The sequence below is a fragment of the Grus americana genome, chromosome 14 (assembly GCF_028858705.1).
Source record: "Grus americana isolate bGruAme1 chromosome 14, bGruAme1.mat, whole genome shotgun sequence".
In the NCBI taxonomy this organism is placed as follows: domain Eukaryota; kingdom Metazoa; phylum Chordata; class Aves; order Gruiformes; family Gruidae; genus Grus; species Grus americana.
The window spans coordinates 1,644,761-1,661,068 of record NC_072865.1 but is presented as its reverse complement, the minus strand read 5'-3'; the positions used below and the strand labels follow the sequence as shown (position 1 = coordinate 1,661,068).

The 16,308-nt window shown below is 47.2% G+C and overlaps 1 protein-coding gene across 1 annotated transcript; it reads right to left on the bottom strand.

Annotated features, from left to right (window-relative positions):
* Window positions 1–480: 480 nt before the first annotated feature.
* SPRY4 (sprouty RTK signaling antagonist 4) lies at window positions 481–15,697 on the bottom strand. The gene is made up of 2 exons (XM_054842301.1): window positions 15,559–15,697; window positions 481–4,934 (listed from the first exon to the last, which is right to left on the bottom strand). The coding sequence occupies exon 2, from the start codon at window positions 4,886–4,888 to the stop codon at window positions 3,989–3,991; it is 900 nt and encodes a 299-aa protein (XP_054698276.1). The 5' UTR covers window positions 4,889–4,934; window positions 15,559–15,697; the 3' UTR covers window positions 481–3,988.
* Window positions 15,698–16,308: the final 611 nt, after the last annotated feature.

Sequence of the window (16,308 nt, the reverse complement as noted above, 5' to 3'; positions counted from 1 at the left end):
TCAGGTGCCAGCGGGGCTCCCCTTGCTCTGGCTCTGGCTGTTGGTGCAGGAGCCCCCCGCCGTGCCAGGGGCTCGGGGTGCCCCTTTCCCCTGGGAAGCTCGGCCCCGGCTTTCCTGCGTGGAGCCGGTGGATGGGGCGGCAGCCGCACCGTGTGTATCGCAGCCATCGGCGGTGTGTGTCGGGGTCTGCGATTCCCGTTCGGGTGAGGGGTCTCTGCACCCCTGTGCCGGTGTCCCCAGGGCCAGCGTGCCGTCTGTGCTATGAGTTATCCCACCCGGGCTCTCGACTCCCTCGATCGCTCCTGGTGTGCGTAGTATCAAATAGCTGATTTTGGGCTACTCTCTGCTTGTATTTTTAGAATAATTGCTATAAACATTCTTTGGGATTTTTTTTTAAAAACCACAACAGCCATTTATATATTTAACAATATATATTTATATATATATATAATTTCTAGATCAGTACATTCATCAGTACTTGTTTTTCTTCACAAACAGAAGAACTCTTACAATAGTAGACTTTCTAAAATAAATACTATTTAAAATAGAGCTTCAAAATAAATATTCTATACAAAGAAAACCTTCTGTGGTAACTTTTCAGGGTGTATATGTGGTGGGGTGGAAACAGGAGAAGGGGGAAACCTTTATCAGCGTGTCCGAGCATGGGAGGAGAGGAGGAATACGCAGTGCTGCGAAAGGGCGAGGGCTCGTCCGGGTGCCCAGGGAGCAATGACGTGAATTTAGTAGCTACTCCTCGTACGCGGCGGGCACTGGGGCAGACGGCGCTGGGACGGTTTGCTCGGCTCTTGAAGCCACTCCGGTGATGGTGAGCTCCGGCCAGGGACGTGGCGTGGCATTGCCGGCGCCCCGTAAAGTCACCCCCTTCTCGCTCTCTGGGCCTTTGCTTCTGTGTGTGGGCAGAGGACAAAAACCCAGCAACGAACCCGCTACAGCAATTAGCAGCTCAGGGCGGTAGAGCTTAAGTGCCCTGCCGTCCTCCTCCTCCAGAGCCGCTCCGCGGTGGCACGGTGCCTGTCCCAGGGGAACCTGCCCTCACCTCCCCTCTTGCCTTCGTGGTCCCACCCCACCGCGCCGACACGGCCGGAGAGCGCACGTCGCGCCCGAGGTTTGTGCTAATTAGCAGCCATTCGTCAGTTTGCAAGGGGGTACGCGACCTGCAGGGAGGATGGCCAGAGCTGCCGTCTCCGTGCCCTCGCTGGGGCTGAGGTTGCACAGCACCGTGCCCGTGGTACGTCTGAGGGGGGGCAGGGGACCCGAGTACCTTAAAAGGGGATGGGGGGAACGGAGGCGTTGGGATGGGGGAACAGAGGGGAATAAAGACATTATTGACCGGAGACGTACCCTCCGCCAGCCCCGCGGCACAGCGCCGCCGGCAGAGCATCCCGCTTCGGCTGATGCCGAGCCTTTCCAGCGCTCCGCAAAGAGCTCAGCCCCGTTGCGGCCGTGCCTTGGGCAGGAGCCGACGGAGCAGGGTCTGACCGCTGTGCCGGGAGCCAAGGACCAGAGGGAGGGTTGCTCTGCTACATTTACCACTGCTCTAACACATCCACTAACACTTTACAGTCTTCCAGCATGGGATGGGCTTACACCATAGCAGGATTTATATATTAAAAGAAACCAACAGAGAAATAGTTTACAACTATGTACAATGAAAGGAAATCCATCCGGGATTGCTGGGTGTATATACATGAGTGTAGATTGGCACGGTGGTGACCACTCCAGCGTTGTGTTTGCTTGCAACGACCATGCATCTGAGCCACGGGCTTTGCTATTGCAGATTTTCAGCACGGATCCCCCAGGAACAGCCAAGGACAGAGGGTCAAAAAGGCAAAACAACCATAGGTGGAGGCCATTTGGATACTTACAGTCCCAATAGAGGAGGGCAGCAGGTAAATACCCCTCCTGCCGCGTTTTCTAGCCTGTTTGCATCTTAGGAAAATGATTTCTCTTATTAAATACAAGACCTTATACATTCAACCAACACTTCAGCTAGTTTGGGGTCGGTTTTCCTTTTACCCTTTCCCGTCTCATTTGTGCAAGACAATATGTACAGCTCTGGATTCCCACCTGCTTCCTTCTTTCTGGTGTCCCCATATGGTCAACACAAGGATAAACTATAGGAATTGGCATCTGGTGACAGATGTAGTATCCCTTTTCCTATGATTTATCACATACAAGCCAGCAAATGTTATAAATATAGAAAGTTGTTGTGGTTTTTTTAAATTCCCCATTCAATAAATATCTACAATTAAGCTTAACTAAACCCCAAGTCATCCAGGTTAAATGAATTCTTAAAACAAAAGACACCAGAACTCCTGTCAGTACGTTCCTGCCACCCCCTCCGCAGCAACTGTATTGCAACCGAGCAAATGGGATTCCTGGAAATGCTACATGAGCTCTGCCTATTGCTTATCTAATTAGAGATGACATTTCGCTGTCACTGCTGTGCATTTACTGAGGAAATTTCCTCTAATTAAAAAAAAAAAAAAAAAAAGAGGGAGAGACTAATCAGTTTTCTGCATGCAACAAGTACCTACCTACTTATTACAGTGTTGCATGTTTGGACAAAAATTTGTATTTAGCACCTTGTAGTTGTCAAGAGAAAGGGCTTACTGCCGCTTTAGGGAACGCAGAACCGGCCCTAGGACGAGAGCATGGGCAAAGCCGGTGATGCTCACTGAAAGCCAGGGCAACATTTCTTAAATACACGCTCTTCCCTCCCCTGGCTTTCCCTAGCATTTGTTAACACTAAAATAAACATTAAAAGCATTCTTTACATTTAAAAGGACACATTTTTGTACAGAGGAGGCAAAAGTTGAACAGCAGCAATAGAGATGGGGGAATGGGCTGCACTTCAAGCAAATGCCATTCTTCCCCAAGACAAAAAAAAAATTGAAAAAATCTTAATATTGAATGAGCAAAGAAGAGCTTGTTCCAGGAGAGGAGGTACTGGATTGATATCCCTATAAAAATACACCTCTGTGTAGCCTACACTTAGGTTTTTGTGACTTCTTTAACAGAGCTTGAGAGGTTTAGAGAAACAAACACCGAATGTCTTCACTTGGTGGCGTGAGTTAAGGTCCCCTTTGCTCCAGCGCTGGGGGAGCAAGCACGCGCGTTGGGGAAACAGGATTCGACCAACATCCTTCTGGAGCGGGTTTGTACTGTTGATGTAAAATTAATATTCCACTGAATGAAACCTGATGCTACAGATCAGCTTGCAGGCAGAACAACACGATGTTTATCCAACTGCCCGAACGCATCCTGCTGCTATCCTTCCTGGGAGGGAGCAACCCTGCTACCATCTTGCTTTTAAAAAGAGGGTCCAAATCAATGTGGCCAGGTGGGCTCAAAGAAAGCAATACGCCTAAACGTTAAGTGACCCTTAAACAAATGAACTGTATCTTTACCTCTGGCTCAAAATCTCTGAGGGACGCAGAAAGCTTTTGAGAAACATGTACTTTGTGTGCAACTGGCCCTTCTAACGGTGTGCAGGTGGGGAAGGAGGGAGCTAACCCCTCACCTTCAACAGGCTGCTGGGAGCAAAGCAGTTTGGAAGGAAGGCGAAAACAAGAAGCCCACCCTGGACGCGAATCCAGCGCAGCTTTCTGCAGCCAGGGATGGGTATTGCTTGTGCAGCCGTGCCTGCCAAGCGAGCAGTTCATGGTTCTTGTGGTGTGCAGGCATGGTGAGCAGCCGTCCGTCCGAACCAGGAGTTTTTAAGCAGCTGTACTTTGTGATATACGTAGGTTTTCAGCCTTCACTCTACATTACTAAGATTCCTCCTTTGGCCCCATCTGTTTAAACTCTGACCAGTTCCAAAACCCTGAATAACCCAAAGTGCTTCAGTTTGTGGAAATAGTTGCTTCTGCTCTCTCCAAAGGCAAAAGGCTAACGTTATCCTCAGAACACAGGTTGTTAAAAACAGCCAACGCCACCCCCTTCCATGGAGCGTCCTCCCAAACTATCAAAAGGGCTTTTCTGGCCTGCTTCCTTTGCTCTCCGGCAACGCCTTGCAAATGACACTGTTTGTATTTTTGCATCTGCATCCGGGCCGGCTCACTTGGTCGTAACATCTCTGGGACAGCTTGACGCAGCCGGTGGCTGGCAGGTAGCAGAGCAAGCAAGGGAGCACCAGGGAGAGGGCACTCATGAAGGACCAGCGGGCACAGCAGTTTGAGTGGGAGCAGGAGCAGGGGTGGTCGGCACACGTGCCCTCATCGTCCTCGTTGGTGCAGTGGTAGAAGACGCCCTTGACGAGACACATGCAGGTGGAGTAGTTGACCAGGTTCTGTGCCGAGCAGAGGCACTCTTGGTTGCACACCCAGCACGAAGGCAGAGTCCGGGGCAGCGCGCACTCCTTACACTTGCATTTCCCACAGGCTTCGCACAGTAGAAAGTGCTTGTCCAGTTCCTGAGACACAGGTCCCTTCAGGTCCAGGGGTTTGCAGTTAATCACCTTGGGCTGGATGCGAACCGCTCTGGGGGAGGACTGTTCCGCCACGGGTGCCGGGGCCATGTGGTCCAAGAGCCTTTGGTCTGAAGATGTGCTGCTGCTGCTGCTGATGGAGCTGGGGCGCCCGCTGAATGAAATCCAGGGGTGGGTGACATCCTGCTCACAGCGCTGCAGGTGCTGGTTGGTCAGGACCAGTTCATGGGGGCCTCGGGGACGCTTCTGGGCTGCCAGCTGGGAAGCGGTGGGGTTGTCGGTGTAGTCGTTCTCTATGTGAGTTGTCTTCATTTGGTCAATTGGCAGGATGGTGAGCGGATGCTGCAGCCGCCCATAGGGGATGCGACTGTCCAGCAAGGGCTGGACCATCACAGAGTTGGGGACAACGGTGATGTTGTGGGGAACCCGGGGCTCCATTGATAAAGCAGTCTGATTACTGGTGAAAAATCTGGTCTTAAGTATCCTGGGGGAAGGAAAGGAGAAAGAAAAGGGGCGGGGGAGAGAAAGAGCACATCATTATTGAGTTACCCTGCAACCCCAGCCCAAACAGGGCTCTTTGCTGAGGCTGGTTGTGATGCAGAAGGTCCTACAAGGTAAACTTGTGTCCAAGGGAGTCAGAGCACTCGCCCAGGTATAAAGTGCATCGCTCCTCCTTTGCTACTCTGTTCCTCTCCCTAACCTTGGCCATGGATAGCTCCTCCGGTCCTGGGAGGGCAACCGTTACTGCAGGCTCCTGAGGTGCCCATCCATCATTTTTAATCAGGAAAAGCACATCTTAGGGTTACTGGTGTATATTCACGTGTATTTTTATCAGCAAACTGCCTGAAATGACTTATTTAAGGTTTGGGGGTTTTCCCCAATTGACCCTGATCCCTAAAAAAACCTGATGCAAAATTGTGGCTCGCAGGAGTGTTGGCTTGGTACAACGATGCTCCGGAGCGTGGGGCTGAGCACGTGTCCCTTGTCCCTGCTAACCCAGGATCTGCCTGTGGGAGGGTGGCTTGGCTTCAGCGAGGAAGAGTCCTGTGTCCATGGGGAGCTGCTGGTTTCAAAGGCTGCTTTCAACCCTCCTGCGGGAGGTGGAAGTTCTTGCTCAGCAGCTTGTCTGGCTGCAAACCAGGGTGGGAGCAGATGGGTGCAGCTCACGGGGAGAGCGCACACACGGGTCGGACCCGATAAGTCACCTCGTGCAGGTAATTAGGCGCTCTTTGTCAAAACACTAAGTGGACTAATATTTAGTTTAAGTGCTGTTTACTAGCTCTACTAGCTCAGCCGTCTATTGCCGCAGTTTCTAATTTCATTGAAAGAGTGCAATTTATCCTGGAGTCGATCCAAAGATTCAGCAGTGGCGTAGGACAAGAAACCACAGGAAGTAACTAAACTTAAATCAAAGAACGGAAACGACTTGGTTCAAATTTAGAAAGTGCACATTGTTTTCTAGTAGATGTGCTATTTCCTCACAGGGTGACCTTTATTCATAAATAATATAATGTTGGAGATCAGTTTAAAGAAGCGGTGAGTAAAGCTTCAGAGCAAGTTGCAGGGGGGGAAAAAAAGCTTCTGGTATCAAGAAAAAGGAAACAGTGAACAGCTTAAGGCATTGCCAGTTGTTTGTGTTCAGACAAACAAATTAACCTTTTCCAATAGCATGAAAGATTTTAATATTACAGCAGCCTGAAAAAAAAGGTCAGGAAAAAAACTGCATCCAGCTACACCCAAGTCACACACGAGAAGGCTGTGTGTGAGAGCAAAAGCGTGCGCTTCTCCTGCAAAAGCATATCCCCCCCCCCGCCTAAATTTAACACAATGCCCCAAAAACTGGAGCATGAACTAATTGTGCATTTTTTGGAAGGAGAAAGGGAAGTACATTATTACTGAAAAATGTTACTGGCCTCCACTGTGATATTTGTAAATCATTGCTTTGATAGATCACTTGGCGTTTGAGGGGTTGAAAATCTGCCCGTTCTCCCGAGATCAATCGGCGAGCGGGCTGGCGGCAGGGAGCGGGGGCCCGAGCAGCAGCGCGTGGGCAGCACGGCACATGCCGCCGCCATCCGCTGGCACCGCGTCCTGCCTGCCAGGCTCCTTTTGTCCGCTGCACAAGACGGGCAGGAAGAAGTGCTTTATCTAGCAGTAATGATGATTATTGTAATGCAGTCCTTATGCTGTTACTCTTCACCAGTTAAAATTATCTGCTGGGTCTTAGCCATTCATGCAATTTTATTTTTTTTTTCATTATTCATAGCTCATTGACATCCTGACTCGAGAAACAAGAGGGTTTTAAAGCATCCATTCCTATTTACCGTATCTAAAAAATAAAAAGAAGCAATGATTCTGACAGCTATGGGGCATGCAGAGGGATAAAAATTCAATTTTCTTTTGTACATCAGAATCCAGTGTCATGATATAAAAAGTAATTGCTGCAAGTTAGAGTTTAGCAAAATAGTTCTGTATCGGCTAGGTGTTGTTTGCAGGAAGACTTTGATTTCACAGGTTGGTTTTGTTTTGGTTTTTTGTGGTTTGTTTGTTTTTTTTTTTTTTTTAAGGAGAGAGATGCAGCTGTTTTGGCTGCCAAGAGTAAATGCAGCAGAGCTGATATGAGCTGGAAGGTGCTGGAGGAAATGGTGGCCCTGAACGATGTTACGAGCCTATCTGTCTGGTCCTTCGTGGCACTGGCAGTGCTGCCTTCATTGCCTCTCCATCATTTCTGAATAACCTCCAGTGTGGGGCTCTGTGTTCTGCCCTGACCTCAGTCCCACTTGTTACCAAGTCTCTGGAGTTTGGTCCATTTGCAGTAGCTTTAGACTGGACCTGTGGATCATTATTTATTTTAAGGTGCACCGTGTGCTGAGGAGAGCTGCTTAGCCCTCGGGCAGCGTCCGAGGCAGCGAGGCTGAGCTGAGGCTGATTTTCCCCGACACGGCCGCTCTGAGCCAGGGTGGCACATTGAGGGTGTTCTGCATCGCCGGTGGCACCGCACGGGGGTGGCACCGCACGGGGGTGGCACCGCACGGGAGCCCCTCGCCCCGGCACGGGAGAGCAGCAAGCGGGAGGGCAGCACCCCCGCGGACAGGAGCTGCACACAAGAGTTGGCATCTGGGCTTTATTTTAACTCTGTAGTTGCACAGTCTGCAATGGTCCAGAACTAGCGGTGACATCACATGGAAGCTATGTCATCAGATTAATTTGGAGAAGGATGATAGCCACAGGCACTCTTAAAACACCCAAACCCCCGGTACACAGACATGGCCATAGGCAGGCAGATGTTAAAGATGATTCAACTGTGATAACGCTAATCAGGATTTCAGAGTTAATTATCACAGAAAGGAGACGAACCCTAGACTAAACACCACACTTTGGGATGGTTCATATTGAAAATTATTCATAATTTTTTCATTCTAATACTGTTTCAAATTGCCTTTCTAACAGGCAAACTATTTCTGGAGAGCAAGGGGAATGGAAGCCCTGACGTGGCAAACTCAAAGACCCTGCAGATATTTGGGCAGAGGATCTACTTGGATGAAACCTCTGGAGCGAGGACAGCCAAGTAAGACTCAGGTCTCCTGATTCCCCGATCCCTGCTCTGGACACAACGTCTCTCTTGCTGAAGACCACGGTTCAAACACCATAGATACACACCCCCGCCAGTTTTTGGTGCTAGTGTTACACACAGTCCTTCAACTTTTGCCCTGCCTTCTCAGTCCTGAGCAGAAGGTTTCCACAGCTTACTGCTCTCACCTTTGGAGCCACACTTGAACAACATAAATTTCTGATATTTATGGAATTTTCCGAGGACCGTGACTACATTGCTGCTGATGGTCTTATCACCAGCAGTTTCAGCAGTGAAGTAAGATTGCTGGTGACAGATCCAGGTCAAACATCTCGAGTGCTGAACTAAAGAATGAACTGGGTGGTATTTGTTCTGTAAGGAGGTTCTCCACCACTGGGATCTGCCCAGATGACAACAATGTCAATATTTTATGGTGTGGTTGCTTCAGTTTGTGTCTGTGTGCTTCCACTGGCACATGCCTTGAGCACATCTATTCCCTGAACTGTTCCTGCTTTAAGCTTTACATCTGCATCCCATGAAAAGAAAGACTTCAGCAAAAAGTACTAGGTAGCTGTGTACGTACACAGCACCCCATCTCTCGTGGTAGAGAAGAGGAATTCAGGGAGTTCTCAAGTTAAGGACTTGTGCTGGATCAGAAGCAAGTCAAGAAGCCAGACTGCTCCCATGAAGTCTTCCAGGCTGAGATGTGCCTGCCTGGGTATGTGGATGGATGCTTGGTGACTTCCCTGGAAGATCCCCAAAGGCATTGGAACTTGACCTGTTTTGGTTGCTGTGTTCCCCAGAGGGAGACATGCAGCTGCAGCCAGTCTGAAACTGTTCCAGGATGACGGGAACAATACAAGCAAGTCATCCTTTGAACTGCAGTTGGTTTGCAGGCAGATGTAAGGATACCAGATACTCCTGCAAACAATCACGAGGTAAGATGTCCGCTCAGCAGCGGGAAAGCTCATTCTCACTGCAGAAGCAGGACATGATGCCCTTCTTCACCTCCCCACCAGGAATCCATTATGCACACGGGGTGTTTGTCAGCAAGGACGACAGTGCCTTGAGCAGCAACATTGGTATTTTAGCAACTGCAGCTTCTGTTCCAGCCACATCTCCCATCAACACTGGTGTTTGGGGTGACCTGGCAGAACTTAAGACCTTGAAAAAGGACAAGAGCTGAAGGGGTGTAACCTTGGGGCTCTTGCATTGGCTCCAAAGCCTGTGCAGGTGAGCAAGGTGGGGTTCAGAGTGGTCAACGGTGTCTTGTAGTTGCTGGCGTTGGCTCCAATGTTGAAGTGACCTAATTCAGCATATGGAACTGGCCACTGTGCGTCTGAGGCAGCCATATGTGAGCAACTTCAGTTGGGAAGGAAGGCAAGAAAGAATAGGCTGAGCTGTCCCTCTCCCCCTTTCCTCCTTTGACTAGGGTGCCTGAAGCTGCCTGCAGCAGCCACGCTGGCTAACCAAGAAGGGGGTCGTCACTAGAGATGAGCTGCAAATGTCAAACCCCCTCAGAAAGAACATTTCTGCTGTGGTAAGAAAGGCTTGAAGTTTGTGATGGCAGTGTTGTGAACAGATCTTCTCTTTCTGGCAATGGCAGTTGGGTACTGCTTGCAGACACTGAATTAATTGCTCAGATTGAACAGATTTCATACAACAAGATGTGTCATTTAAAGAAAATTGTAGATTAAAAAAAGAAAAATAGAAGAAGAGATAATAATAAAGTAGAATAGGAAATTTAAGATACTTAAGCACCATAACTCTGCAAAGGCTACAAAACTTTATGTAGTGCCTTCATTGTCCACCGCACTCCTCCAGCCTGACTGTAAATTGCATTTTAATTGAGAAAAAAATGCCATACAGAATACTTGTAAACAAAATTAGTTAATCTTTGATCATTGATAATTACAGACATTATAGCATTAACGTAGGCACAAATTCACCGGTTGCAATTGTATGGGCGATTTTCTGAAAGTAGACAACAGGAAGAAAAATTCATGAGTATGTTCTTACATTGGGATTTATTCATTCTTTAGAGGTAAGTGAAACAATGAAGTTCTTTTTCAAAGCAGAAATGTCAACAAACTCCCATGTAGAGAAAATTTCTCTTCCCCCATGCCATCCAGGGACTGTATGGTTGCTCACCACATACAATTTTCAAGTCAAAATATACTTCCTTCCAAGGGAGTAAAATTGGATTCAAAAGTCAAGTTCATAAATGTGCTGCAGTGCTTGTTTCATCTCTTCATCAAGATATTGCCAATTTAAAATTACTGTTGTACTAGATAATTACAAGTCCTAAAGTTGTAGGAAACCAACTGTTATTTCAAAGTGTTTTGGTATTATTTCAGGCTCGACTGTTTTGCAAGATTCTTTAGTCATATGAAATTAAAACAGAAGTGATCGTATGTTTTAATAGGATTTTGGACTTGCCTACATAATTTCATAGAAAGCTACATCCTTGTAGGCAATTCTGGGAGAAAGTCATATAAACCCCCAGGAAAGCTCAGTCTCATTAATGTCTTCAGAACAATTTTTGAAGCAATAAGGTTCTAGTATCTTTATTTTCAAAGTGGAGTTGCATAACTTCTCTTCCAGTTACTGAAAAACAAAATGGATCTTGACTTAAATATCTAATGAGTGCAGACATAGAAAATGTTTATAACTCAGTTACCTATTAGTTAAAAATTTTAATAAGTTATTTCTCACATGTTTAACAACATTCTAGATGTATGCAGTAACAAAAAAATAATGAGACTAAGGGACCCAAGAGTCCAGAATCGTGTCCTGTGTGGAGGCAATCCTGCAGATCCCGGCCCTGGGAAGCGCTGGTGTGACTCTGACACGTCCCCAGTGCCACAGTCCCGGTGAAGTCAACAGGAATATGGGAAAACGTGCTCCCATGACCCAGCTCCTGTCCACCCTGCTCCAAGTACAAGGTATCACAGTTTTGCCCAACCCATTTCTGAAAGATGCACAAAATTTCAATGTGAGATGCTGATGTGCCAACATCTGGACTCAGCCTTAAATGTCGTAGAAAAGAAGAGCACCAAACACGGTGCCTGGAGCATGTTTGCTAACAGAAAGACCACCAGTATGATCAGAGAAGTAACGTAGCCACCAACAACTCCTTCTCTCCTTTGTAAGCTGCAAGTATCAGATCAGGGGTCACTTTACCTCCTTGTAATGAGTTACGCCTTAATTACACCTCACGAGCAGCCTGCGCCTTCCATTGTGTCTGAACAGCGCCAGTGTCAGGGAAGAGCTGTTTGCCTTGGCAAACCAAGCCTTCTCCTGGGATTGCTGGCGCTGGATTGTCCTGTGCATGTTCTGTAACGTCGCTGGAGGCTCCTCTCTTGAGCCCGGACCTGCGCTCTGTAATGTCGGGGAGCTGCTGAACACGCAGTGCTGCCCGTTGCTGTGGCGGCGGTGGCTGGCTCAGAGACATCTGTCATGGTTATAATGGTACTAGGTGGGATGGAGAACAATGGTATGGAAAGAGCCACCTTCTGCCTTCTCACCATAAGTTAGAGAAATATTCTAGCAGAGTATAACAAACTTGAGCTTTCAATAAGAATTTTTGATCACAGGTTTCCAAGAATTTTCCAAGTACTGAAGCATCACAAGCTTTTGTGAAGAAGGGATGGGAAAACTACCCCCGAGAGATGAAAGACCAAGCCCTGGGTGGTGCCAGTGGGAGCTGCGATAAGGTCTGAACTTGCCTGGAGTTTTGCTGTGGGTCCGTGATGGTGAGGGCATAGAGCAGAGACCTCTGAATCTTGTCACCTAACAGCTGGGTCACACCTCCTCTTGGTTACTAACGATGCTAGACCTGTTGTTACCCATGTGCAAGCTGAATTACAGTCTCTGGAAGAGATGTGACAGTCACCTCATTAAGATTAACGTACGGGTAGGAACAGTTGCAGTAAATGTACTGCAGAAATTTGCCTATTTTCTTTGCTATATGGGACGCAGGAATTTCTGAAATAATAGAGCAACGGGAAGAAAACACAAAAAGCAATAGAATCTCTTCAGATAAATCTGGATACAAAGAAATTATAATAATTGAAAACAACATACTTTGAAGTAGTGTAATGTCAAAGGAGGCCGTATATTAGAGGCCTGTGCGAGTCAACACCGTTCAGAATCGATGGTAACCAGTGCAAAATTCCTCTGATTTATCACTGCTTTTAGAACAATCATGGCTATTCTCTCTCCTCTGGTGGTTTGGTTACACAGTCTAGAAGACCTTATGTAGAAAGCGTTGCTCACAGCTGCCTCCCGTGCTCGGGGGACACGTACAAACCCTGCCTTGCTGGCTCTGGCACGGCGCTGGAGGCCAGGACTCAGCACCAATTTACAGCTTCTCCCTACAGCTCTTTGGAAAAGAGGGAAATACCCAGGACACGCACTGAAAATGAAGCCGGCGTGACTGGTATCTGTCCTTGCTATCAAAAAGTACTTGTGAAGGGCAGATCTATAGGGCTTCATAGAGTGTACGCACCAAGCGGGGCAGCTGGGGCGGGCATGGCGGAGCAGGGACCTGGGGAGGCACCTGGGACCGGGCAGGGCGCTGCTGGGCAGGGTGCTGCTGGGCAGGGCTCGCTTCCACCGGAGCGAACGAGAGGGATCGATAAAGGACTCTATTCCCCGAGTCCCAGCGGACGAGGAGCTGATGATAAGGGAACAAATTCTGCCATTGCCTTTGTTTGGGATTAAGGACATCCTCTTGTCCAGACCTCCCAGCAGTGACAAGGGACACGCTGCTACTGACGGAAGTCAAAAGGTTCAATAAAAGCTCTTAATGAGGGAAGACTACACTTGAAGTTAAAGGAGACCTTTCAGTAAGCACATGTTTTTAATGTGTGATGAAGAATAATATATAATGTTGGAGTTCATTAAGAATGAGTTAAGCTGTTTGAATCTTGAGTCAAGCTGTAAATGCTTTAAAAAGAAAAAAATAACAAATCTCTTTTCCATAAAGTGTGTATTAATATTAACAAAATATTGATGTTAATTCTTTTTGTTCCCCTCCTTAGCAGCCTTATCTGAGGACAGCTAGAATTTTCTCTACGAGTAACAAGGAAAAAAAATTAGAAAGCTTATTAGGGAAACCTGCCATTTTTTAAAACGAGACACTAAATTCTTGCCAGAGCGTGGAAATTCAGAAGCTGGGAAATGAGACCTGTAGACTTCCAAGAAGCTGTCTCTGTCCAGCTAAAGTCTGTTCCTATGGTGCGAGTGAATAAAGCACATTTTGGCCCACTAACGTTCAGATCTCTAGGGACCGAAATTTCTTAGTCAAGGCTTTTTATTGGATAAGAACATTTATTTTAAGGCCAGAAAACTAAGCTCAGCTATGATCTATTAAGCTAACGGTACTAAATGATAACCATATTAGAAGGATTTTGTATTTTATTAAGGAAATACATTGCATTACATTTAAAAAGAATAAAAACCAAACAAACAATATTTGTGCAACTGTTTGCCTATAAAAAGGCAGTTTTAAGTACTGGGCTGAATTCTGAAAATTGTATAGCAATGTGAGTAATCAATTTTTCACTTTTACGGTTAATATTTGGAAAACTGTCAGCACTGTGAATAAATTATTGCTGTAGTGTTGCAAAGTTTGTGAATTTTATTTCACTGAAGTCTGATAGCAAGATTTTTTTGGGGGGGAGGGGGGATTTATTTTTGAGATGTTGCATTTCCCAGTATGATTTGGGAATTAGTCATGATTCCATGAAAACAGCTTCTGTTTTGCTGTTTCAGGAGGAGAACAAATAATTTCTCCCCTGCACATACCTCATGGAGAATTTCAAAAGGACTGCAGTATTCAGAAATAGTCCTTTTAATTTTATAATACCAATATAGAGTCCCTTCTAGCAACAGAAAACACAGTAGCCCATGGAAAATGGCACATTTATCAATGAGACATCCCCAGCGGGGTTCCAATAACTGAGAACAACCCCTCCTCTCCTGCTATCATTCATTTTTATATGGAGAAGGGGGAAGCTAGTCATCGGGATCATTGTGATTCAGTGCACAAATTGAAGCTTTATTCTTTAACCCAAAATAAAGAGAGAGGGGGGAAGCCTTAATATTGGGAAAGCTGGGTTTCTCTTTACCTAATTAAGAGCAATTCCTGAGCTGGTTTTTTGACATACTGTATCCTTAGCATGGTATGGAAGAAAGGTAGCAGCTGAAGAAGTTTTAAAGAATGTAGAACGTGCCTTTTCTACTCTGGATAATTCAGGGATGCTTTTTCTTTTCTCTTTCTTTCTCTCCTTCACCCTTTAAGGAAAAACTTGGGGCTATAAAAGGTTTAAATCAAGAAATCAGGCCCTTGGTCACTTAAAGAAGAAGAGTGAAGCCTTTTCCTCCTGTGATTAATGCTGATATTCATTTGCACTGCCATTACCAAGGTCTGCATTTCCAGCCCTGCTTTCCTCTAAGACCTTTGTGCCTTTTCTATGCCCCTTTCTGTTTTTTCCATTCCCCTTCTGATAATGAATTTTCAGAACATGTCGTCTCTAGGCTTGTCTTTCTCCTGTGACGCCAGGACTGGTACCAGAAAATAAAATCCTGGCTTATCTTTGCTACGCAGTTGGTAGAGAAGAGCAGCCAAGACAGGTTTTTCATCTATATATAATATATTTCATATACCTTTATTAAATGATTCTAGGTACACATTTTTATTACTTATCTAGCCTTTAAAATATGTGATCCATCCAGATTTAACACTGAAGCAACCAAGTGTACAGCAAGACAGGGAACAGAACAGTGATGGAATAAGGCACTGAGGCCAAAAAAAAAAAAAAAAAAAAAAAAGGACAGTTGTATGAAATAAAATGCTAAAGAGCAAAGGTCATGCAGGAAAGATCTGACACACCAGTGGCTGATCTCTGAAGTGTCCTATTATGGAGACAGCTCAGAACTACTTGACACTAACAAGACATAGGGCTTTGGAAAAGAGAGGAAATGCGTAGAATCAGTTTTCCTATTCCAAAGCAAGAAATATCCAATTCTTATTTGTTAGCTCAGGTGACTACATATTTATGCTCCCTTTTGGGGGAAGGAAGAAGGGATGAAGGAGAGGACATCCCATCAACTGAAAGAGGAGCCTTATTCTGCTATAAAAGCCCTGCAAATAAACCCGACGCAAGTATGGTGAAACCTGCCTGCCATATACGTACACCAAATGCAGATGTTGATGTAAGAACACAGAAAAGAGGTATAAATAAGAAACACAGAAACACAAACACAAATTCTGCAAGAAACAGGATATTTCTTCAGAATACAAAGTCTCCTTTAGGTTGTGAAGCACCAGGCAGCTATCCACTATATATAATTATAGATAACTGCTGTTAAAAAAGTCATAGCCAGAAATATGCTTATGATCAGTGATCTTTAAGGCACTAGACAAGCACATCTAGAAAGAGCACAAGATTCTCCCTCAAGGAGCAGGCTTTATTTTTTTTCTACTTAAAAATATTTAACATTGGTTGGCAAACACAGATCTTGTACTTACTTTAAATAATTCAGCTACAACCATCTCTCCATAGGCGAGTTAATCCTAAATCCGAGACGGACGAGAGGGGCCGGACCTGGGAAAATCCTGGCTGGAGCTGCGGGAAGGGACCTGCGAGCGCGGCGCTGTCAGCGCCGGCCGCGATGCTGCAACCGCCGCTGCCTGGGAAAATGGCTATTTTATGAATGGGAGGGCAGCGGCTCCTCCTGCGCATGCGCGGCCTCCCGACTCTATGAATGGGTGGGCACCGGGGCGCCACCGCGCATGCTCGGCTGCCTTTTATGAATGGGGGGCTGGAGAGGAGCTCACTGTGAGCTGCGGAGGACGGATACGGCTCGCGCTTTTTTTTTTTTTCCTTTTTCACCCCCCCCTTTTTTTTTTTTTATGAATGGAGGGCAGGCGGCAGCTGCGCATGCACCGCGCCCCCCGCCCGGGGCTGGAGGTAACGGCGGCCGCCGCCGCGGGGGAAGCGGGGACGGGGGGTGCCGCGCTCCCGGCCGCCGGGGGGGCACCGCGCAGCCCTCCGCTCCCCTGCGGGCTCGCCCTGCCCCGGCCGCTCCTCTCTCCGGCCCCTCCGAGCGCCGCCGCTGGTGGGGAGCAGCCGTGAGGGTGCCCCGAGCCCCTCGGCAGAGCTGGTGCCCCCCGTCCCGCCCCAGCCGCTGGACCCCGCTCCCGCCCCGCGGCCCCGGGCGACCGCATCCCGCCGTGGAGCGGGGCGAAGGGCGGCAGCTCGGGCAGAGCCTCTCGCCG

Bases quoted from the DNA above. Each gene is read 5' to 3' on its own strand.
- SPRY4 (XM_054842301.1), bottom strand. From the start codon at position 4,888: ATGGAGCCCCGGGTTCCCCACAACATCACCGTTGTCCCCAACTCTGTG.